General features: G+C 44.1%; 1 protein-coding gene across 2 annotated transcripts in view; it reads left to right on the top strand.

Annotated features, from left to right (window-relative positions):
* The window catches only part of RCOR1 (REST corepressor 1), an 82,141-nt gene that overhangs the window by 46,470 nt on the left and 12,308 nt on the right, over positions 1–23,363 (top strand). For both annotated transcript variants that reach the window (XM_027638137.1, XM_027638138.1), the window contains 3 exons: positions 13,887–13,939; positions 17,976–18,137; positions 20,727–20,845. In XM_027638137.1, coding sequence (XP_027493938.1) covers positions 13,887–13,939; positions 17,976–18,137; positions 20,727–20,845 — 334 coding nt within the window. The remainder of the gene's footprint in view (positions 1–13,886; positions 13,940–17,975; positions 18,138–20,726; positions 20,846–23,363) is intronic.

Below are 23,363 nucleotides of genomic sequence, written 5' to 3'. Positions count from 1 at the left end.
CTTATCTCTATTCCTGTGGCTCGCTGTGAAGATGGAAGTTAGTGCAGCACATGTTAGCTCTTCCTTAGAGTGAACTGGTAGCTCTTGTGAGCAGGAGAGTTCAGTGCAATCAGTGCAGCTTGTGGAAGGTGCTAAAAACCACTGAGCAGATTCTGTGACCATACTCAGAGCAGTGCACCTGATGGGTTTGGCAGAGGGCTGGCCAAACTGATGGAGGCTGTGGGAGGGTCTCTGTAAGCTGCTGAAAGGAACCTTAGAAAGACCAGTGTGTCAGCCAAGACCTGATGGATGTCTGCATACCTGATGCTCCAGACTCACACAGTTAAGAGCTCATTTGGGTCCCATGAAGCAGTGTTTTAATCACACTGGAGAAACCTTTTACTTGGATGCCATGAAATGATGGATGTAAAAGAGAAGATGAAAACAAAAGTATGTATTGGCACATTGCTCATTTATTTTATCCTGTTCCTTGTTAACCATTAATCGTGGACACAAACCACTTATTGCCTTGCCCATATTAATACCAAAGTTGAATGCTGCCAGCACGGTCCATATCTACTGACAGACTTTTGCCTTTGAGAGGTCACTTGCACAGCAGTGTCACCATTAGTGAGTAGGTCACAGAGTTAGCCCAAAGCTAGAATTTTGTCCTGTGTCTTTTGAAGAAGAAAGAAAGAAATGTCATTGTGCAGTAACTGAACATTTGGACTTAAAATAACTGTGCTCCCCTTCCAACTCTGCTCCAAATATCCTGTGGCTGGTGTCACACCTCTTACAGAGAACTTGCTCTCAAAGTGAGGCTCCTGAGAGGCTGTCTGTGGAATTGGTGCCATGGAGGACAACTGATCAGGCTGTTGTGGGACTCTGTCACAGAGGGTGAGGAAGGAGACAGGGAGAGGGGAGGAAGAATGATGCCTTGAGCAAGGTGACATTGAGGAGGAGGAACAGCTAAGTGGAAGACAGGCATCTGCTCTCTTTGAGTGGCATGTGGGGAAAGAGGAGGGAAATAGTAAAAAATGCATTGTAATGATGCTGTGGAAACTCTGCACAGGATAGAGCTGGGCCAGCAGGAAGCTATTAATAAAACAGCAGTGTCTCTCTCTGTGCCAAGTGCACTAGTGAGTGGAACCATAAAGATGACTTTGGGTTGGTTTAGAAATGAGCAACTGCTGGCATGGTGCAGCTGCCCAGGAGCAAGGGATAGATACCAGGTGAGAGGGTAGGATGTGATGATTGCTTTTATAGACCTGCAGTTCAAAGGTGAACTACAAGAGGGAAAGATGTATTGCTTTACCAGCAATAAGCTGTGCTTTGAGAGTAATTTTTCTGCTTTCTTCCTGGCAGAATACATGTGCTGCTAGATGGGAGTTCTGTTTTCTCACTTGATGTCTTGGTGGATGTCTCCAATGGATTTGCAGTTTATGGGTGTCACTGAACAGGCAGGCACTGTCCCTAATGCCCATGGGGCAGTGGGGTTGTAGAGGGCAGCTGGGTCTTCTGGTCTTGCAGTGCTGCTTCTGCTTGACCTGACAGTTGATTGGCACTGCCAGCTTTGGACATTCACCAGTCCCTGTCTCCATTACTCTGTGGCACCTCTTCTATTGAGGCTGCAGCTGGCTCCCTGCTTTACATTACACCTGCCTTGGTGCACATGGAGAGAATTCAGATATCTTGTTCCTGCTATGGAGGGGAAGTAGAAATGGTCAGGGAACATGGCGATAGAGAAATGCCAGAATTAAGTGAAATAGCTGAGTGCTTTGACATCCTCTAATGTGTTTGGCCAGAGCCTGTGGCTGGGGAAAAGGGAGGGCTCCTTAAATGTGCTGCAAAACCTGATGCTGGGAAGGCAGTAATGTGCCAGCTGAGGCTCTGATGGAGGAAGAAGTGCTGGTTGCTATGGTTACTAAGGATATCAACCCTATGGTGTTTGGATGGGCATGGTTTTAGTTAACTGTGCCACAGGCCGGGTAACTGTTTGGGAGTGTGTGGTGCTCCACCCAAAGAAACTCTGAGTTGACCTTCAGGATTTCAGTGTCCCAACCACATTTCTAAGTGTGTCCTGGTTGTTAGTGTGTTAGCAGCCTTCTTTGGGTGAGAGTGAGTTTTGGTAGCTGTCCTCTCTTGTGATGGTGAGGTGAACCCCAAAATTTCTGAGGGCAGGTTGCAGGTTTAAGTGGCCAGAGTCCATCTCCAGCTTTAGTTCAAGGGATAATTTTGGCATAACGTGGGCTCTGGACTTCTCTTTAGTTTTTCTTCTGAAGGGAATATTAAACAAGCTTGGAGTTCTATTTTGTCTGAATTTTCTGACTTAAAATGACTGCCAGAGTAATGGACATGAAAATGTCTTCTAAGGTTGCTGCATGTGTCTGACTGTGATTTGTGTGGCTGGTCTCTGTTTTCAGTGTGTAGCTGAGTCATAACTGTTTTGCAAAGGGCTTCTGCTTGGACACAACCTTTCGCCTTGGCTCACTTATTTTGGCCTGTGAATTCTGTGGACATAGGACTCCATCAACTATCATCATTAGCTCTCTTTTCTGTGAGGTGTAGAGTGCCCTAACAGTACACAAATGTGAGAGGAAAACCACAAATGGGAGAGAGTAGACTGAGGAAAGCGTTGATCTTAAAATCTCCCTTTTAGAAAATGAAGCCCTTATTCAACAGGATGCATTTAAAATGGAAGGGATTAACACTTCAGAGCTATTTAAGAGCCACCCCCTCCTCGGCACACAGGCACCCCTCTGCAGGGAGCAGCAGTGAGGCAGAGGATATAGTCTGGTATGTATTCAGGTACTTTTTAAGTCTCTCCTCTCCATCATCCCCTGAACAGGATCCTTGAAAGAGTTGGAATCGTGGTTTTATTTTTAGTACCCTCTCCCCTCCAACCCGTCGTCTCTGACCTGGTTTATAATGTAACTCCCCAAAAGGTTGTGTTGATGCACAGTAAGAGTGTGCAACCACCTTAGTCAGGAATGGGAGAGTGGGAGCTGCTAAGACTTTGTCACCAGACAGAAAAAAGTATTGTTGAACTCTTAGCTGAACTCATACTTGGGGTTTTTCGTGTCTGGCTAAGTGCTGTGGGAGGTTGTGAAAGAAGGAGCATGTGTATTGTGCTTCTCTTGTTTGGGGTTTTTCTGCTTGTTTGTGTCCAAGGTTTTACTTGTTGAAGTGTTGGGGTCTTTTTAGTAGTAGTAAAAGTATTAACTTTAAAAAGAGCTGCCAGGTAGAGCCAAGACTTCTAGGTCTCTGAGGGGTGAACTTCAGGGGTTGTGATTATGACCTTTTGTTGCTCAAGTGGAGATAGCAAAACTCCCAAATTTAGGATTATACTGTTTCTGTATGCTCCTTCCCTAGAAATGTCAGTTTGTTGTCTGTCCCAATGACAGCAAAAAGGATTAATGGAAAAGCAGAATTAGGTTTATGTTTATCCCTAATCCAAATTTCATATTATGCAGTGAACCTGGCAGCTGTGAAGCTTGGATGCAAATACAGTAGCTGAAGAATGCAACTCCATGAATTCAGAAATGAGAGAACTAGTGTTCAATTTAGGATTCTGCTGGAATTTAGCTGTAGAAATAATAGTCATGACCACTTCTCCCAGCAGCTGTGGTTGCTGCACTTCAGAAAATGCTCAAAAGAAGGTGGTGAAGTAATGCAATATTTCATTTTAGCTAAGGCAACTTTTGATACTTATAGTAGCAATATTGTGAACAGTAAAGAGAAGATGCCAGGCTTCAAAGGCTATGGGTGTATCCCAGAAATGGCTGAGTTGCCTCAAACTTAGCTGCAGTTTTCCCTTTGTTTGTCATCTGCTATACTAGTTGCTGTTGCAACACTGTGTGGAAATCTCAGAGCAGCTCTTTCATCATTATTGCTGCAGGTTGATATTTCTGGATCCTGATTGAATATTTAAATTAAGATGAAATTTTAACCCTTTCCCAGCAGTGGAGTCAGGAAAGCACTTTAGTTCAAGAGAACTAGGTAGGGTATATGTTGGGATGGATTGTGGCAGGGGTGGGGGGGGATGTTTGTGGTGTTTTGGTTTTTGGGTTTTTTTTAAAGCTCACAAACAAAAAAAACCTGAAGGAGAGAGAATGTGTTGGAGAGTATCCAGGAAAAGGATGTCTTATCTAAGGTAGCTGCGTTATCCTGAAGGAATTTTTGCTGCTGTGCTGGGAGGGGGGAGGTAGTCCTCAGTTTCTTCGTGTGCCTTGTTCTCTCCTGCCACCTGTTTGTTCCTCCTTTTCACTGCAGTGTGATCCAGACCTTCTCTGAACAGTGTCAAGATGACCCACTTTGAAAATGCCGACTGCCGCTACTGTGGCTGCTGCGGGATTGAACTGGTGCTGGCGCTAGGAAGGAGCTTTTATTTCCTAGGAGAAGTTTAGAGATAAGATGATGTGGATGTAATGGAGTGATGATAGCTGTGTTAAGAGTTACCCTGGCAGCGAGCCTTGATCTGAAATGCATTTGGGAGCAGTCTTAGCCAGCCTGATCGGCGCTGTGTGAGTTGTAGGACCAGTATGACGAGAACGAGCAGGCTGCAGCTACTTTGTGCTGCTTGGGCTCAGCCCTGGGATGGGCTGAGTGTGCTCCAGTCTTGCTGGTCTCGCTGGGATGGGTAGGCTTGGGGCATTTCAGAGGACTAGGTCTTTTTTTTTTCTGGCCTCTTTTCTCTTACTGTAGCTGTGAGTGAATATAAGAAGGATCAGGGAACTGGAGGGTAACTTTCTACATTTTTTTTTTTTGTTTGTTTTAATTTTTCCTTGGAGCAAAGTTAGTCAGCAAATGCATGTTTATAGGTGTATCATGGGAACTGTGCACAGGCAGGGAGGAACTCTTGTGGGAGATTTTTCCACAGAGGAATGCTTGAGTAGGTCATGACTGTAACATCTTGCTGTGATGAGTTCATATGCTGCCAAGTGTGACCTTTAACAGAGGTTCTAGTGCAGGAGGCAGAGCAGCCAGGCTTTCTCAAGGACATGTGCCAGAGCTTCCCTCATCATAATGTGCTTGCTGTGGCATTATTTGTTCTAATTAGGAACCACTCCCACTAGTTAATTTTCCTGTACTCTTCTTTTTGCCCTCCACATTAAGTTACTTTCCTGATCATGTGCTTCTTGTGCAGATTCATATTATGGTAGGGTAGTAGTGGATTTTCTAGCACTCCAAGGATTATTAGTAATACATAATAACTTCTCAATAAGGACTAGACTTCTAAATCCTGGCTAAAAGCTGTGACCACCCACCACTGATACTCCAGGGTCTATTTGGTTTGTCATAGGGTTTTCCACTCAGTCTCTTTAGGTCAGTCTTGAAGGCTGAGGGCCTCTATGTAATTCATGTTTCAGCAGATGCTGTATGAATTTGTAACTTGATTTTTTTCTAAATTGACTTAATTTTATGTATTTTTTAATACCTTAGTATCAATCAACACTGATACTTTGGTTTGGAGGCTATTGTAAGGATGATGTCTAGGATCCGGCTGTGGAAGCTTCCTGTCTTTCTGCATGGACTTCTTGGTGAGGTCAAAAACATCTTTGCACCTCTTTCCTTTCAAGGCTATAGGAAGTAAAGAAGTGCAAGAATGGATGCCTTGAGTGTTCGTGTCTGCCAAGGCTGACCTGTCTGTAGTAGGGCGATCCACATCTGCTGAGGGCAGCAACTCCGTGTGACTCAGACTTGTCTCCTTCCTTTCGCTGCCTGCTGGCTTGCCTGATGCTTCCTTTCTGCCCAAGTGACATCCCTCAAGGAGGTAGCTAGGGGACAAATTGATCATTTCTTTTGCCTTTGTGTCCAGTATAAAGGGAGTCAGCGTGGCTTTTACTCTCTTGTCACAGGCTTTATTATCAGTAACAATAATAATGAGCTGTAATTTAACCTGATGGCTATTCTGCTCCCACATACCCCTTGTGTGTGTGCCCTCATGCTGCACAAAGACCCTCTGTCATGGGGAAGTGAAGTTACACATGCTATTTAGGAAGCCTGGCTCTGACACAGGGCCTTCATTAGTCTGCATTCCTACAACAACGAAGAATATAACAGTTCTGGTTTAGACAGGAGCTTTCCAAAATCTTACTGAGGATGGAAAATGGACCTTGTGGAGGGTTTCACCCTCTTTAAGGGGTTTTGGGTCTGGATAGTCTTTGGTGGCTTCTGAAGCTGGTTGCCAGCAGGTTGCTTGACGAAGCTTAGTGGAATTCTCACTGACTGTTTTGCAGACCAAGAATTTCAGTGTTATAGCATGACGTGGATGAAGAGCTGAGAATGTTCCTAGGCAGAGTACTGAAGCCTTGCATTGCACTGCTAGTAGACTGAATTTGTGGTCTCCCATACTGATTCTGTCATTAGTGTGTGCCAAACTAAATTTTTTTTCAAATTAGCAAATCTGGCTTTTGGAAAGGGTTCACTGGATCAGGCATTCTCAAGGAGTGAGAAGAATAATTTCCATAAGAAAATCTGTATGAAGGAGGTTTGTTCGAACCCAAGTTAGGATTCCCTGCACTGAGAATATGACAAAGTTTTTTTTAATAATCTACCTCTTGTCACAACTGTATTGATAATGTTCCTAGTTGCATTGCTTGGGCATGTTGCTGCCTGTAGTTGAAGTGTATAATCCAAGGCTGTAACCTCCCAGTAGAGTGAACTCAAACCATGGTTTGACAGCAGAATAAATCTGGCTTTAGGGTTTCTCGGACTGAATTGAGAGCACTGTACTGAATAATGCAAAGAGCCGTTCTGCTATAAACTCACTTTGTTGTTGAGGCATATGCTGTGTGGATTTATCCTGTCTATAACTTCCTGACTCTGTCTTGGAAGGTCATACGTGGGAACGAGTATTCCCTCCCTGCCAGAAGCTAGTGTGTGCTGGGTTTATGTTTTTACATGGATGGGCTCTAAACCCAGTATCAATTGCTCTGGCTAATTACATTTAATACAGTCCAGTCTCTCTGTCTGATTTAGGATCAAGTTTTCACTGCTAAATGATAGACATGCTCAGATCTTGTATGGTCACAGTTGAGGTCCCTGGATAATCTGATGTCGCTCTCTCTGTCTGTGCTTGGTGCCAGAGACAGGTGTTTCCTTTGTTACTGCCCTGCCAGATCTCCCTCATCCTCTTCTATTCTGTGGTACATGTAGCAACATTTGAGTGTTGCCCCATTGTGCCCAGGGCTTTGTAGATATTTAAACCTCTGCCATCCCTCCAGTAAAATGGTGTTCAGTGCTATGGTGTTCAGCAAATTTATGACTGAAGGTTGAATGTCGTGGATGTATAAGAAGCAGCCTTTCTTCCCAGAGCATCCTCCATGGATGTCCTTACAATGGGCATCCACATGGCCTTTCTGAGGGAGAACAGCAGCAGCATCAGAGAGCAAGAGAGCATCAACTGTGTGGCTTTCCTTATGGTGATCCTCATTAATACACCACTCCATGGATATACACATTCTGTTAGGCCTTTTCTTGATGTGATGATGTTAGCTGAGGGTGCAGCTTCGGGAATGAACATGTGTTGGTAAAAGCTTTAAAAGTAACACATATCTATTAGCAGAAGGCCTTTCCTGGTAAGGAGTTTAATATAGTTTTGATGAGCTACAAAAACTGTGCTAATTTGTCAGTCCACTTGTGTCTGCAGTACAGCCTTCTAGCTGGTATAGCAAAATCTAAAGGCAGATGAGTCGGATCTTTAAATATCACTGGGCCTTAGATGCAGGCCATGCAAAAAGCAATATTAAAAATAATTTAAAAAGGCAGTAGGAAATAGATGTTTCCTTTCAGCATATTAGTTGGGCTCTGGTTGGGGACTGGTTGCCTTTGTGTGAAAGAGGAAGCTTTAGTAGGTATCACCAAAGGTAATTTTAAAGGGATAAATCTCCTAGCAGTGGGGCACTCCATTTTACTCCTTAGTTTTTTTTCTCTGAGACTGGAGTTTCCCCGGGCTCCAGGCGCAGTTCCGTGAGCAACTTTTTCCTCACCAATGCCAGTTTACGTAACCGTGCCTGTTCCTACCCTCCTGCTCATCCCTGCCACTCTGCTGGGGCAAGGAATAAGTCACACTTTTGGCTTGAGCCAGTCTTGTCCCTTGCTTGAAACTAGGAGGGCTCATCTCTTCTCAGACTTGTGTAATCTCCCAAAAAAGTGATTTTTATATGGTATGCAGCATGGTATAAACATAAAGAGTGTAAAGCACTGGAGGTGGTGCAGGAGAAGGGGGCAACCTGTGTAGGTAGGGCTGGTGCTATGATGGTCTGGCACTGCCCCTCCTGGGAGGTGAGAACATTTCCCTACTTTCAACTACCATGCAGTGGTTCTATGGCTTTTCCAGGTAAGGTGGGTGTTCCTTAGTCTTGCAGTTGCCTCCAGACTTTCTCCTCACCTGCTATAGATGCAATGGAGTTGAGGCCTAAATCCTCTTGTGCCTTCAGTTGCATGAAGTGATTTTTAAGTAGCCTTTGTGTCTGTAACTAGCACTTTTCTGTTCCTAGAGACAGTGTTAAATGTGCCTTCCCAGGGGGGTGCAACACAAGACACAAAACATGTCTGTGCTGTGTCTCCCTGCTCTTCTCCTGCCTCTTACACAGATCACATCATATCATAGCAAGAAGAGGAGATAGCTTTTCCAAGAAAAAGAATTATTTGAATAGAAAAGTAGAATGATTAAGGTTAGAAAGACCTCTGAGATCAGGTGGGTTTTGTTTTCTTCTAAGTGATTTTGTTCAGGCTTTGATCTCTGCCTGCTTCCCATGTTTCCAGTTGCAGCTAACTTCAGGGAGACAGTTGACCAAACTCGTGTGCTTTTGGCAGCTTCTTCTCTCGAGCTGGGACCACGAGGTGGCAGGAGTGTTCCACCGATGCTGCTAGGGCAGCGGGACAGCAATGCAGCTGCCCGTTTTTTATAGTCAAGGCGAAAACTGTGCTTAGTTGTTTGTATACCATCATAATTGTGTTTTGAAATTTCGAAAAATTTCACCTGTATGTCTATTGTCCTTATTTTCTTTATATAGTATTGATTTGTTTTGGGTCTTGACTTTTTTCCTTTTTTTTATTTTCTTTTTTTTCCCCGTGTTCTCAGGGGAGATGCAGGGGAGGGGGAGATGTATAGCAACATCCAGAATTCCTTGCAGGTTCCAACATTGATCAAACCCTGTGAAGCACATTACTGAGGCTGTGAAGGATGCTGCTTTTGTCCTCGTTTCACCTCGTTCTTTCAGGGTATTGCATCACGTAATATGCAAAGTGTTCAGAGCTCCTGCAGTACCCTAGTAATAGGGGTGAACTGAGGTTGCAGCAACAGCCCTACCTCTGCATTCCTGTTACTTTCTATAGGCTTTAGCACACTCACTTATGCTGCAAACCCTCCTTGGGGTCATTGAGTCCACTGAACATGATGTGATCCTTGTGGGGTCATTAAGAAACAATTTGGGTAGGGGGGCAGAAAGTCTTCAGAAAGAGCCACTTGGAGAGATTGTAATGTGATCAAATGGTGCAGAGGGGAGTCATTATTTTCAGGCATTTGTCTTTTCAGAGTTCTCCTGCCCCTTGAAATTAATGCTCCTGTTTTACATCTCTCGATTCTCTGTTCAAGGATGCGGGACTGAAAATCAGCAATGCAGTTGTTTGCTCTTGTTCCTCCTTCCCTCTGTCAGCCAAGAGGGTCCCCTTTCTTTTCCTCTAGTGAGGAATTCTTGCAGGGAGATGGTTAGCAGAAGAGAAGTGTTTATGAGGAAGATGGCTGGAAACAAGAACACAAAATTCAGGGGGTTGATGGCACCGTTTTGGTCAAACTCTCCTCTCTAGATGACAGGGGGTGGAAACATCTTTCTCTGCTTTCTTTCCCACTCTCTTCAATTTCCCTTATCTCTTTGGCTGTGTTAGTGCTATATGCAGGGTCCTTCCGTCATCTCATTGTATTTGGGAGAGGTGTGTGTTAGCATTTGAGTACTTTGTACCCCTCTTTGTTGGTGACTGTGTATGTGAGGCTGTTCCCTCGGTGTCCCTGCCTTTTGTGCTGCTTCTGCCTTCCTGAGCGTGACTGACTGTATGAAAGGGGCCAGTGCTCACTCCATTTTGGGTGTGGGGTGGTCAGGGGGATCCTGCTCACCCACACAGCTAAAATGTATGCAAGAGAAGAAATGTAGCCAAGTAGGTAAAGAAATAACAGTTTATGGTTCTCTTTTCTGTCCCTCCCCCCATCTGGTTTCTAGTAGCAACAAGAGCCTTCACAGGAGCAATGCATCTCCTGTGTCACACGACTGTTTCTATTCGAGTATCATTGTATTTTTGGTCTGGTCTATTGAAATATCTCTCTGGCATAGGGGAATGAGTTGGATGGGAGGGAAGGATACTCCTGTGTGCCCTGTTTGGGGAAAAGTTACTCTGGTAGAAAGAATGCGTGGTGGTGTATTTTATACTGGGGAAACGGAATGGGAATGCTCTGCTGCTCTTGCGTATTCTCTTCTGGAAAGCAGTGAAGAGCTGTGCTGGCAAACTGTCTCTTCTGGTGTAAGTAGAGCTCTGCCCCAGGCTTCTCTGGCTCTGAACTGTGATGTCTAAACAGATTGCTGGGTTACACACTGAGCGTGACTGAATGCCACTAAAATGCAGTGGAGCAGAATTTCACGTGCCCACTGCCCTGTGCTTGCTAGAGTTGTGTGGGGAAGGCAGAGATGGAAGAGGACACTTATTTATCTGGTGTGGCATGTGAAGCATTAGGCTTGTGGCAATTCCAGGCTCTACTGGTATGGGAGACTAAAGGGATCCTGTGACTGAAATGGTGCCGTGCTCTTCCTTGCTTACTTCATATGGAGGGGGATGGTAAAGAAAGAGCAAACGGAAGGATTGCTTAAGGGGCTGTCATACCTCTCAGATGGTGCAAGCATCAAAGCAAGTGAGCCCACAATTAGCCACGAAATGACAAGCAGAATGGGCTAGATTGTCAGTAAGTGGGCAGGAAACAGGCCAAGAGAAGAGCACAATTGTGTACTCCTTGTCCTTCCTTCACCCACAAACTCTTATGGTGTATAGAAGAAGCACTGCTGTTTGCTCATGGTCATATTTACTGCTTTATTGCCTTTTTCTTATTTTCTTTTCTCTTCACTGTAACAATGAGGTGTAATACCGATGTGTTACAGAACCTACTGTAACAGGAAAAGCATCTTGCTTCCTTTCATGGTGTCCAGTCACTCATAATCTACTGTTTGGCTCAGTGATGTATTGACTTGTTTGAAGAGAAATCCTACTGATATTTGGGGACCTTGCTAATATTCTTGCTCAGTTAGGAGAGAAAATGCTGTAATGATTTTTTGGGGGGCTGAGAAGCAAGTATGTTTTCATTACTTACAGCATCTGGCATAAGGAAGGTAATACACTGGAAAGGAGAATGACCTCATCTCCTCTCTGTATATATTAAAGGATAAGATGCTGAAGCGAAATGAGGAACTGTAGGTCTTTCCACAGTGAAAGCGAGGTACTTAATGCAGCAGTACTTAGCATTCAGGAGCTTAATTCAGCCTTGGACTTCAGAGAATTCAACTCCTTTCCCTCCTTCTTTCACCTCCTTCTTAGACAAAATATATAAGAGTGCATGTGCAGTGTCTGTTTTAAGGGAAGCTGAGAACATTTAGCTGAAGTACAGAGAAATGCTGCATGTAGGGTTTCCTGGCAGCTTTTTTTTTTGGTGTGGTTTTATAACCATCTATAACTGGAAGCACCTAAAGTTGTTCTTTTGCCCACATCTTACTGATGTTCCCTGCCCTGTTTGGCATGTGGAGGAAAGGGATGGTGTGTATCTCTTCTCTGTCCCTGCTTACCCTGTGTGGCCCTCCTGGACCATGTTTTTCCCTTGGGATGTGGTTTTGCAAGTTGGTTTTTTTTCCCCACGACAAAGCTGATTTTCAAGGTTTGTACTAGCCTTTGGTTGCCCTCAGGATATTCTGTTAGGCAATGCAGCGAATTCAGCCTAGGAAGTTTTTGTCACTGTCCCAATCACCTCCATTGCCTTTTCAATTATTTTACAGTGCTTACCTTGTGCAAGAAAAGGTTGTTTGTGAGAAAGGATGGTTTTCATCCCAGTTCAGCACAGTCCTTAGAAACAGTTTCACTTGGACAGACACACGTTTGTGCTGCAGCAGTGCAAATGAATGGTTATGGCTGCACCTTTTTCCAAAGGGCCAATAAAGCTTTTACTGAAAGTATCCAGAACATGGACCAACAAACAGGTTCATCAGCCCATTGGTAGCTGCCATTGTGTGCAGGTAGGAGCTTGGAAGAGCAAAAACCTCATGGAGACCCCTTGTTAATGTGTAACTGTGCCTGTGTTTATTGCATGCTCTTCTGCCACAACATGTGGCTGTATTAATATTCTCACAGACTTTTCCATGGCACTTAACAAAGCCCTCTTTTGCAATGCCTCTGTGAAAATTAACAAATGCTTCTCCTTTCCATATGAAGATCTGGCATTGGTACCACATGTCATATTGAGTAGTCTAAAGATGGGATGTTTACTTTAAGTACCTAGACTTAAATACTTATTATTAATGACAAGCTGAAAATAACAGGCTGTTGCTGTCCTGCTGTGTGTTTTCTGACTTATTCTTTCTGTTTTCCCAGTACCTTTTGAGTTTATTGCTTAGCTGAAGGAAGAATTGAGGACTGTCACAGCTTGAAGGAAAAACTTTAAAAAATGCCATGCTGTTCCATGACAGTGTTCATAAAGTCAGAACACATGGCAGAAGCACAGTTGAGAGCTGAAGTGAATCATGAGGCCCAAACCATGGGAAATATGGCTTCCTTAGCTGCAGAGTGCACGGAACCATTTTCCTTCTGGAGGTGCTATGGATGCTCTCCATGACTCTGGTGCTCAGTACAGGAATTTACTTGCATCCCTTCCAGGGTATCTCTAGCAAAGGAAGGGGGAATGATTTTTGAGTTCATTGTGACTTGTCATGAAGTCCAAAACTCGTAGAAGAATGAGAACTCTGGCTGTATGTATCTGTCCCAAGTACATTACGGATCCTACAGGTAATGAGTGCTTCCAGCGTCTTCCACTCCATTAGGTGAAATAGGAGTCTGACCTTTTAGACTGAATTTTTATTTTCAGGGATGTTGTCACTACAGTCTGTTTAATAACGAGAAAGCATAAGGGCACAGATTTCAGAACACCACCACTGGTACTGACTTTGATCCAGTCCTCTCGAATGGCTACTGTTGGATATAATGTAAGCTCAGTCACTCACAGCAAAAGAGACATTTGGGTTTTAGTCCCATCTATACAAAATATAAGTGCTCAGGGCATCTTCATGTTGTAAAGGTTAAAAGCTTTTGGGGACCTAATAATACATAGAGGTAGGGTTTGGTCCAAGATGAAAATTGCTGAGGCCTAAGAGTAGAAAAATTTGCCAAGATATCTGCAGTGGTTGTGCAACACTAGGAGTCTGGCAGTATTGGAAGGTATGGATTGTGTTTGGGGATGTTTTTTCTTAAGAAAACAACTGCTTTGGGGGATTAAAAAAAATCCCCACCAACCAACCAACAAAAAAACCACAACAAAGCAAACACACCCCCCAAAAAATAGCTGACACAATTATGTTTACAGTTTTGGTGAACAAATTTTGAAATATTATATGCTGTGTTTCAGAAGTACTGAAACAGGATTAGATATCATTCATCATTGAGGCTTGTTAAGAAAATATGTAGTAGTTTGTCTGATGACTGTTGTTTTTCTTTTGTTTTGTTTCTTTCCTGAATTGTTGGAAACAGCAGCTGTTCATCAGAGTTCTCTGTGGAGGACTGAAGTCAGAGCTGCAAATCTGGGTTTTAGACTGGGAAGGGCAAGGGCAGAAAAGGTATAAGGGCATTTAATATAATGATCTCATCTCTTCTTTGTTTTTCAGTGGATGAATATATTGCCATTGCTAAAGAGAAGCATGGATACAATATGGAGCAGGTAACAACAACTCTCTGAATACTTACTTTATTTTAAAATATTTTCCAGCTTGTATTAAAACATGACTTCAAGTGACTGCCTAGAACTGCTTCTTCCCTTCTTTATAGACTGTGTTTTCTTCTCTCCTACTTGTCCCAAAACTGACTGTTCCTAGTAACACTAAGTTTTGCTCTGGGGATATGGAGTTCACCTGTAGTTTTATCTGGGGATATGGTGTTAGCCCCTAGTTTTACATGAAGAGTCAAAAAAACAAAACCAAAACCACTGTAATTTCTAACAGTCTGGCCATAAGTGTTATGCTTCCTCCTGCACACTTTCAGAACCACTAAACAATTTTAAAAAGATTGGCTTGTCTTTGGACAGCTGCCTGATTGCATTGCAGTTTCCAGCTGACTGCTCCATCTCTTCCTTCATGGATGTCTTGGCAGTTATTAATGAGCTATTGAACCATCATATGCTTTTCTGAGGTGAACCAATATCTACAGTTATTTACCTTAAAACTGTGTTGCAAATCATTTTGCTTTTCATAGATGAGCACCTTGCCTGTCGGTGCAGTAATGGTGGGTGACTTTGCCAGCTGTCACTGACATTAGCCAGTACCTGTAGCCTAGGGATGGGAATCCTGATCTGAGGAGCAGATCTCCCCTTTACTCCCTGTGGTCTAGGATTGTGTACTAGTCTTTCCTGTGTTAACTTGATTTCAACACCAGTTGGGGAGATGAGTAGATCTGTGCCTGGGAAACTTTTCTGAATTCTCTGGAGTTTCCTCATGCACTACTACTTGCCCAGAAAGGGAAGGCAGGGGATCTCATGACTTACTGAATTGTCAAATCACATACTGTCTCTAGAAAGGGATTCTATGAAAACTTGAAAGTTTATAAAATTGTTCAGGCAGAGCATAGAAACCAGTGATTTGGATGGGCAAGGGCTTCTATTTAAATGATTCTGCTGTCATCTTTGAGTCAGACTTTCGGTGGTTGATACTCATGCTCAAAAAGACTTCTTGCTGAGCAAGAACATTGAAATTGAGATAGCCAGCAAAACCAGGAATGATCAGACTCGATAATTGTAGTTTCAAAGAGCAGAAGATAGCAATAAAAGGAGCATGAAGGCTTCAAAAGGCTGTGAACTTAAAATGAACATAAAGATGGTAACTCTCTTCAGCTGATATGGGTATACCCTAATATTGGATATTGTGGGTAATATTTACCAAGAGAGATGGTCTCAGAGTAATAGAAATGGGTTTCATTGTTTTAGTGGAGAAGTGATGTTTGGAGAGTACAGACTGATACAAAAGACTGATACAAATGAAGCTTGTGATTTAAAAACAAACAAACAAACAAAAACCAAAAAACCCAACTGAATTCTTGTCAGTTGAAAAACTTAAATTTAGCTAGCAGAAATTTGCATTCATTCTAATGTTGGAAATACAGACCTCCCACTCGTTCCTTGAAGTCTTTTTCTCTGTTTTCCTCTTCTCTGTGTACAGAAGTTGTAGGACTTGCCACACCAGGATGTAAAAACTCCCTACTTCTAAAAATTTTCTCATTCTTACTGTAGTACTCTCACATAACATTCTGGAGTCAAAAATGTTTCCCAGGTCCTTTGGGATTTCCTAGACAACTACTCTAGGCACTTCCAGGAAATAACTGGAGAGGATCTATCTTCTATTGCTCTGGAAGGCATGTATTCATTTTGTATTATAGGGACAAGTGTCAAGGCTTTCAAATCAGGATGATTTGTTGTGTCACCAAGGGACACTCTGTCTTCAGCAGGTATCAGAGTTGCTGTTGGCTGAGTAACTGTGGACAAGCTGGAAGCCTGTCAGAGCTTGCTTTAGCAATTGGCCACTGTCTCTGGGCTTTACTGGCCAAGGCAGCCCTCTCCCACACACACATCCCCCTGACAGCTGGTCTCTTTGGACTTCTGTCCAGGTGGCTTGTCTGAGAGTCAGTGCATGGAGATTCCTGTTCTTCCACCTGTGCCCGCTGCCCAAAGCCTCCCTCTGCAGACTAAGATGTGCCAGTCTGTTGAAGGGAGTGATGAGCAGCTGGCAGGGTTCTGGGGTGTGTGCTAGCCCTCCTCTGCCCAGCGTTGTTCCCGTCCAGCCCAGCTGGCCACATCTGTGCCACGTGCAGCTCCCAACTCTGTCTTTTCTGTCCCCTTCCTGTGTCCGAGTGCCCTGTTGGCTCTGCTGCTGTTGGATGATGGCTGGAGGCTCGGGGCTGTGCTGGTGGGAGTCTCTGCAGCTTTGCCAGCTGGAGGGCAGGCAAAGGACAGGCTCCTGTAGGCCACTGAGCTCTGGCAGGGCAAGCCCACTTCAGCTGGTGGTGCAAACAGCTGTCGGTGGTTGTGCTGAGCTGTGGCAGTCGCAGGCTTTTGGAAGCACTACAGTAAGTCTGGCTGTGAGCCGTGTTTTCCTGCCAGCCTGTGTCAGACACCCCGGGACAAAGGAGTCTGGGAAAGCTATGTACTTATCCGTGTATGAGTGCAGAGTTCTTCTCGGGCAGCATGGGGTGGAGGAGGAATATTGCTCTGCTGCTAAAACAAGCCTATAAGGAAAATCTTTTTGTTTACCTTTTGCTTTGTGTAAGCAGCTGTCCCCTCAGCCCTCGCTAGCATCTCAGTGGTATTTAATGCTACCCTGCCCTCCTCCCAGAATGTCTTGCTCCTTGTTTTTCCCTTGCTTCCTCATGGGGATATTTGGTACAACTTGTGTCTGAAGCTGAAAAGGATGGCAGGGGAGAGAAAACTCAGTCCTTCATGACTGTAAAGTAGTTCCTTTGGCCCCATGCTTGCCAGAGTGGCTGCATGGCTCCTGTGACATCTTGAGTGACTGTAATGCAACCAAGACTACTACTTGTTCTGCATGGTGACAGAAGGGAGGAGAGGGTTTTTGGGAAGCACTGAGGGGCCACTAGGGTCCAGGGAAGATCTTGGATATCACTAACATTTATACACATGCTCTCTGCATAATCTTAGGGCACAAGATCCCATAAAGGAACTGCTTTTTGCATAGCAAAGCATAGTGGGGAAACCCCAGATTTGGAGGGATTTTGTAACACTGAGCAGCCAGGGCGAAACTACTAAAGAGGGTAACTATGGCTGTGAAACCTGAGCTGAGTTTGCATATGATGAGCAGGTTACTCTTATGTTTTACTCAGCATGTTAGGGATTGCTTTCACTTCACAGCCATTGTGAAAGGCTGGGTTTTAGCTCTGTAGAGTCAGGCCTTCCCAAAATGACTTGCAGTGATTGCTGGCATGCCAGAGGCAGTGATATGTCATAGCACACAGGGGCTGTGCACCCCTGGGAGGGGGGGCTGCGTATGAGTGTCTCGGAGGCAGCGGGAGGAGAATGGTTTGCAGGTGCTGAAGCGTATCACATGTACTTTGTCTTTGGAACTGAGAATGAGAGACTGCAGCAGTGAAATGAGGCATCTCTCAAGGGAACAAATGAGCAGCCCCCAAAATGAGTGAGATTTATTCCTCCTTTAGTCCAGGGACATTTTAGCAGCAAGTCAAGGTTGTGCACGCTCCTTCTTCCAGTTCTTCTCTCATCCTCTGACCCTTTTACCCCTCCCCCTCAGAAAGACCCCCCTAAACAACCATAAGAACCCCCAGTCAACTAAACCATCCTTCTGATTGTCAGGAAATAGAATTCAGCACTGGCAAGAAACTGGTTTTTTACCTAGACTTCCCAAGTCTTTGCTTAGCTTTCCGATGCATACCATGTTGGGTAAGGCTGGAGTAATTTCTTCAGTTTTCTTCTCCCACCTTTCTGTTGCTGCTCTCTTATTATGTGACTACCTGTGTGGTTTTGATAAACTTCAGGTTGATCTTCACAGCCTAGGTGGGGGTCAGATTCCAGGCTTCTCACGCTCAGAAAAGCATCTGATGCAGCTGTGAATTAAAATTATACCTACTGTGTTGCCTGAGAAAAATGTTGTAGCTCTCCCTTTCCATTTTCCCATCATGTTTCTTTTTACAATTATTTTCAATTACGATTGTCCCCTTGGTGTCTGTGTTATTTCTAGGCCCTTGGGATGCTGTTTTGGCACAAGCACAACATTGAGAAGTCTTTGGCAGATCTGCCAAACTTTACTCCGTTCCCAGATGAGTGGACAGTGGAAGACAAGGTCTTGTTTGAACAGGCCTTCAGTTTCCATGGGAAAACTTTTCACAGGATCCAGCAGATGGTAAGTGGAAAAGCAGAACAGGCAGTTGGACTGTCATCTTCAGTGCTGATTGTGCTGAATGCATGTGTAATGCTCTTGGGAGAGACCAGAGGACATGTTAGAGGGAAAATACTGCCATGAATAGAAAGAAATAATATTGTTTCCAGAGTCTCTGTAGAAATGTTTTCCTTAAGTGCTTTACTGGTTCAGGATAGACTTTGACTGTACAATTTTTTTGGTTGAAAATTACAGTTTTCAGTCCCCTGTGTGCCATGGTAGTGTTTGTCTCAGCTGGAGTTCAGGCATGGTCTATACACACGTGCCCACATACACACACAATAAAGATCATCTCTGTGCAAAGTTGATTTCCTTTCTTACAGCCTGCTTTTTAGGAATTAATTTTATTTAACTCTGAAGTCTGTGCTTAATGTGATTTGGGACTGTCAGCGGATGCTGTGGTGGAGGTTTATACATCATTGCAAGCATTCAGTCCTTTGATTGTGGTTGGTATTGATATTGTTTTAAACTGTGATTGAAAACTTCAGGGGTAGATTTTTGCCTGAAAGGGAGGTGCTAGGGGAGTGTGCAATTTTCTTTTGAAAGAGGGAGAGGATGGGATGTAAAAAACTTTTATTAATTGTATCTTGAGAGTGTCTTCAAATTTATCACCTGGGTGGGGAACCAGACTTTTTTCTTTGCTCTCGTTCAGTAAAGTGCCTCTCTCTCAAGTGTTCCAGCAGGATCCAGTTACATTGACTGTGACCCTCTGAAGTGAGCATAGGCTGTTGCAGTCTGTCTGTTCAACCTCTTTAAAAGCACATGTGAAGGTCTGTGTTGCTGATCCTGCTGAAAAGTGAAAGCTGACTTGGCCTTCAACGGATGAAGGAAAACCACCAGATCCCTTTTCAAAAGGGAAGAGCAGGAAGAGGCTTGTTCTCCTCATGTCCTCCTTGAATGTTCCTTCACTGATGTCCATTTCCAAATGTTCTTGGAGTCCTAGGGTCTCCCACTCCCTTCGGTCAGGTGACAGGGCTTGCAGAAACTGTGGGCAGTCTGTACTTGTGGAACTCTTGAAGGGTGAAGCTTCGTTATTCCTCTGTTTTTATATAGGGCAGAAAAAAAGGGGAGGGAAATGTCCTAGGGGAAAAAAGAGAACATAAAGCCTATCCTGTTGCTTGGTTAAATGCTAAAGCAAGAAATTCTCCATTCAGTTTATGTGCAGGAGCATGGCTCTGTCCCTCAGTGAAGTGCATTCCAATACAGGGATGCCAAGCTAATGCACTGTTCCCTAGCTAATGATACTTTTTTACTGTTGCTCCCAGGAAAGCCATCCTGCATGAAAGAAATTAAATGGCAAGAAGCTTTGTGTTTAGCAGGGGACAGGAATCAATGGCTCAGGAGCATGTTAGTAGTTAGTTTATATATGCTGCCCCATTAGCACCAATGCAGTTTGAAACTGAGGGGAGAAATCATCAAAGCCAGAGAATGAAGAGCAAGTTACATTATTTACCGAAGCTAGTTCTGATATTTTGGCACTCTTAGCACGGATTTGTAGCCAAGTGGATGTTTGTCAGGAACAGCCTTGTCCCTGAGTTTGTTCTGTGGAACTCTTAATTTCAGCATACCAGCCTGTTGTGTGGCTATTGGCAACACAACATCGACACAGCACCTGCGCTTTGCCAGCACAGATGGATTTCTGCCTGTGTGCAGCTGTGGGCCAGGGCGGTAGTTCTGGTGTGATCCACTATTAGAACCTAAAGTCAATCTGCAGTTTGAGAACCAGGCTTATCTCAAGACTTAAACTGCAGTATCTGAATAAGAGAGAACTGCCTCTTGCTCAGTTTTGTTTCAAGCCCCACCTGTTCTGCCCTCCAAGCTGAACCAGACACTTAACTAAAACATGTTTTATTCAGCAAGAAAGGCTGGACTTTTACCTTTTAAAAGTCCTGTGTAAGAACATCCATGCAGAGTGTTTCAGAAGTAGAGAATTAGTCGTAATGTAGTTTTATGCTTTTTGGAGGCAGACCTTTCATTCATAGTTACAGGGTAATGGTATTAGTATAAAAGGACCAAAAAAATTAATTCTGAGACTTGTGTTTTTCTGTATTGTAAGTTCACCGTACAGTAACATTTCACCTTTTGAAAACATCCTTTGTTGATGCCTTTGAATAGATTTCATCGTGTGAATGAACCTATTTAACCAAACATCAAAGATGTGCTTGGGATGGTGCCTGCAATTCAGCAGTTCCTGCAGTTGTTTACGTGTGTCTGTGTCGGCTTTTAAAACTGTTATCTCAGTTTCAAGGCCTCATTTTGGATATGCTCTTGCTCTGTTCCTGTACTCTGAAGGGAACCAGCTATGTGGCTGATGAGTGGAGGCTTGCTGAGATGCTCTTCAGAGATTTTGATGTCCTAAATAGTAGGCACTAACCTGAAACACTCTGCCATAGCTCATTTTTGGAAAGGCTACAGAACTGCCTTGCTTGAGCCTTTGAGACAATCCAATATAGAGAGATCAGATGTTCTTTGACAAAACCAGACCGATTGCATATGAACTCCTGAGAATACTTTACATATAAACATATAAAAGGATACATGTTTAATTTACAGCTTCCTGACAAATCAATAGCCAGCCTGGTGAAATTTTACTACTCCTGGAAGAAGACAAGGACTAAAACTAGTGTGATGGATCGTCATGCTCGTAAACAGAAAAGGGAACGTGAGGAAAGGTAGGTTTGCAAGCAGAAAGGCTGTGTATTGCCGCACACTGGTTTCTTTAGACTATCCCAGAGATTCCTGTTAGCTTGTAAGAAACTAGATGGAGGATTTTCCCCAAAACGTTTCCTGGTACCACACCTTTCCCCACCCCTCTTCCCTGCTGTGCATGTTTTGCTTTGCTTAAAGCCAGAAGGAATCTGTTGGCAATTAGGTGTGCTCCCTTTTTCAACACTGTGCGATTCCCGATTGCCCTCTAATGCACTGGTTACCCTCCCATTCTAGAACCTTTTCTCTGATACTGCGTGAGGGTGGAGAAAATGAAATTAAAAGTGTTTACAGTCTGATTGGCACTGTAGTCAGCAGAGCCAGAAAAGCTGATAAGCAGGATGGTAAAAGGAAGTAATGAAAGAGCTAGAAATTTGCCTTTATTTCCTCTCTGATACTCAGCAGAGTGAGAATGTGCACCTGACACAGGGAACAGGCTCCAGTGCAGGACCTCTCTCCTGTGTGTGTATGCACACAGCCCCTCCCCTGCCTCTTCGAAAACTGTGACTAGTGTGAGGCTGTCAGGCCAAGCTGTTCCCTAAGAAAGGTGAAGTTAAGGCTCTGTTTTTGAGTGACTGAGAAGAGGGTAGCAGAGGGCAACTCAGGATGAGCTCTCTGGCAGAGGTATCCCAAGGAGTGCTGGGTGCATTAGGATCTGGGTGAGGCTGGTGGTGTTCCGGAGGTCACTAGCTACTGAGGTTTAGCAGATGAACTTGATTCCTGCTTTTTCTGCAAGTTCACCCTCCTGGGTAACCATGGAAGCCCTTGAAGGTAAAGCAGCCAGTGGCCTTGTGTGTATTGCTATAAATATCTGTACAGTTGGAACTGCCACTTGATGACTTTGCCTAGTTCTGGAGCTGACAGAGCCTCAGAAATGCAGGGGCCTCACGTGTCTGTGGGGAAAGTAACCCCTCTGAACAGCAGCCACTCCGTCTGCTTGATGCAAGTGCCTTCTCAACCTGCTCTAAAATGCAGTTAATGTCTTTGCAGACCAAACTTGAGTTGTTCCTGGCTTTGGAAGACTTCCAATATAATCGGGCACAATTCTGCAAAAGTTTTTCCCTTAAAGGAGTTGCTGCACTTCCCAAGGAGCTCTTTTCTGGCTCCAGTGCACGTGAGCAAGCTCTGTTTGGGAAGGGGGAAGAAACGTGTTTCTAGCGTTGAACTGTTCTACACCAATGACTCACTCAACCTCTCCCATCTCTCCATTAGGTCAACAATACTTGCTTAACAGGCAGGGCCAGGGAGAATACTGCCAGCCAACTTGTCCAGTATTTGGTTGACTTTCTTTGACTTGAGTCTCTTTTTCCACTCTGTTCCTTTCTTTTCTCTGCAAAGGCTGTCTGGTTTTCTTCTCCCCATCCTGATAGGTTTTATTTATTTATTTATTTATTTATTTTGGTTTGGTTTGGTTTTAGTTTTCCTACTAATTTGTGGGGGCATGGAATCTTTTATAAGGAGTATTTGTTTGTCTTATACTATGTAGTTTTGGGGTCTTTTCATACTACTTCCTCTGTTTTTGTTCTGTGCTCATAAATGAAATTACTGCAATTTGGAAATGCACCTCTCAGGTACCTATGCCTGTTTGGTAGGAAAAGCAGCACCTCAGCATCTGGTGACTGGGAAAGAACTGTATGGGCTGTCATGTGCTGCAATTTTGTAACCTTTGAGGAGGGCAGATGGATTGGAAATGCATATTTGGTTTACATTTGTAGCAAACTAAGCACAAGGCCATCAGCTTGATTTTTGATTTCCATTCTTCCCTTCCGTTACATAAAATAACCAAACCCCACACCCCCAAAGGATTTGTCAGTGCAGCCATGTGGGGTGTGGAATCCACACTGGGTGAGTTCAGGGTGCCCAGATTTTCAGGTTGTACTGTGCCATTCGGTGCTGGCAGAACTGCAGAGTGCTCTTTGGTTATAGTGATCAGTGCCTAAAACTGCAGAAATGAGTGGGTGGGTTTTGATCTAGCTCATGTCTAGAGAACATGCTAGATTACAGGCAAACTATCAGCACAGCAAAGGCTGTGGGACTTGACTGTTGTAGAAAGGCTGAAATCTGAACCTAGGTGAGAACACAAGGAAGTTCTTTCGGAGATGGGGTTAAGTGAAGAGGCAGTCTGAGGTATCTCACTCGAATACCTCTGTATCTCTTCTGTGACTAGGCAGGGAAATTCCCCAACTCCTCAGGTTGTTGCTAAAATAACTCCCAGTGCATTTAGAACCAGGTTTTCAGTAGCTGTTCTTAGTAGTGTGTGAGGGGCTTTGTGAGTTCAACTCTGGGAGGGGATGCTTGGGAGTTTATTCCCTGGAATCCTGATTACTTAGACTAAATGCCCTGTGAATCAGCTGTGAGCCAGGCAACTCGGGAGAGCAGAAGTGGCTTGAACAAGTGACTGCTCTTGTGGAGATGGAGGCCAGCCCAAGCCACCTGGCAGTCCCTCCCTCCTTGAGATGTGGCTGCAGCAGGGAGCCAGCCACG

This window comes from Corapipo altera, unplaced genomic scaffold (assembly GCF_003945725.1).
Source record: "Corapipo altera isolate COAL_440 unplaced genomic scaffold, ASM394572v1 23, whole genome shotgun sequence".
In the NCBI taxonomy this organism is placed as follows: Eukaryota; Metazoa; Chordata; class Aves; order Passeriformes; family Pipridae; genus Corapipo; species Corapipo altera.
Note: the sequence above shows the minus strand (reverse complement) of the source record. Positions and strands in the feature narration are given on the sequence as shown.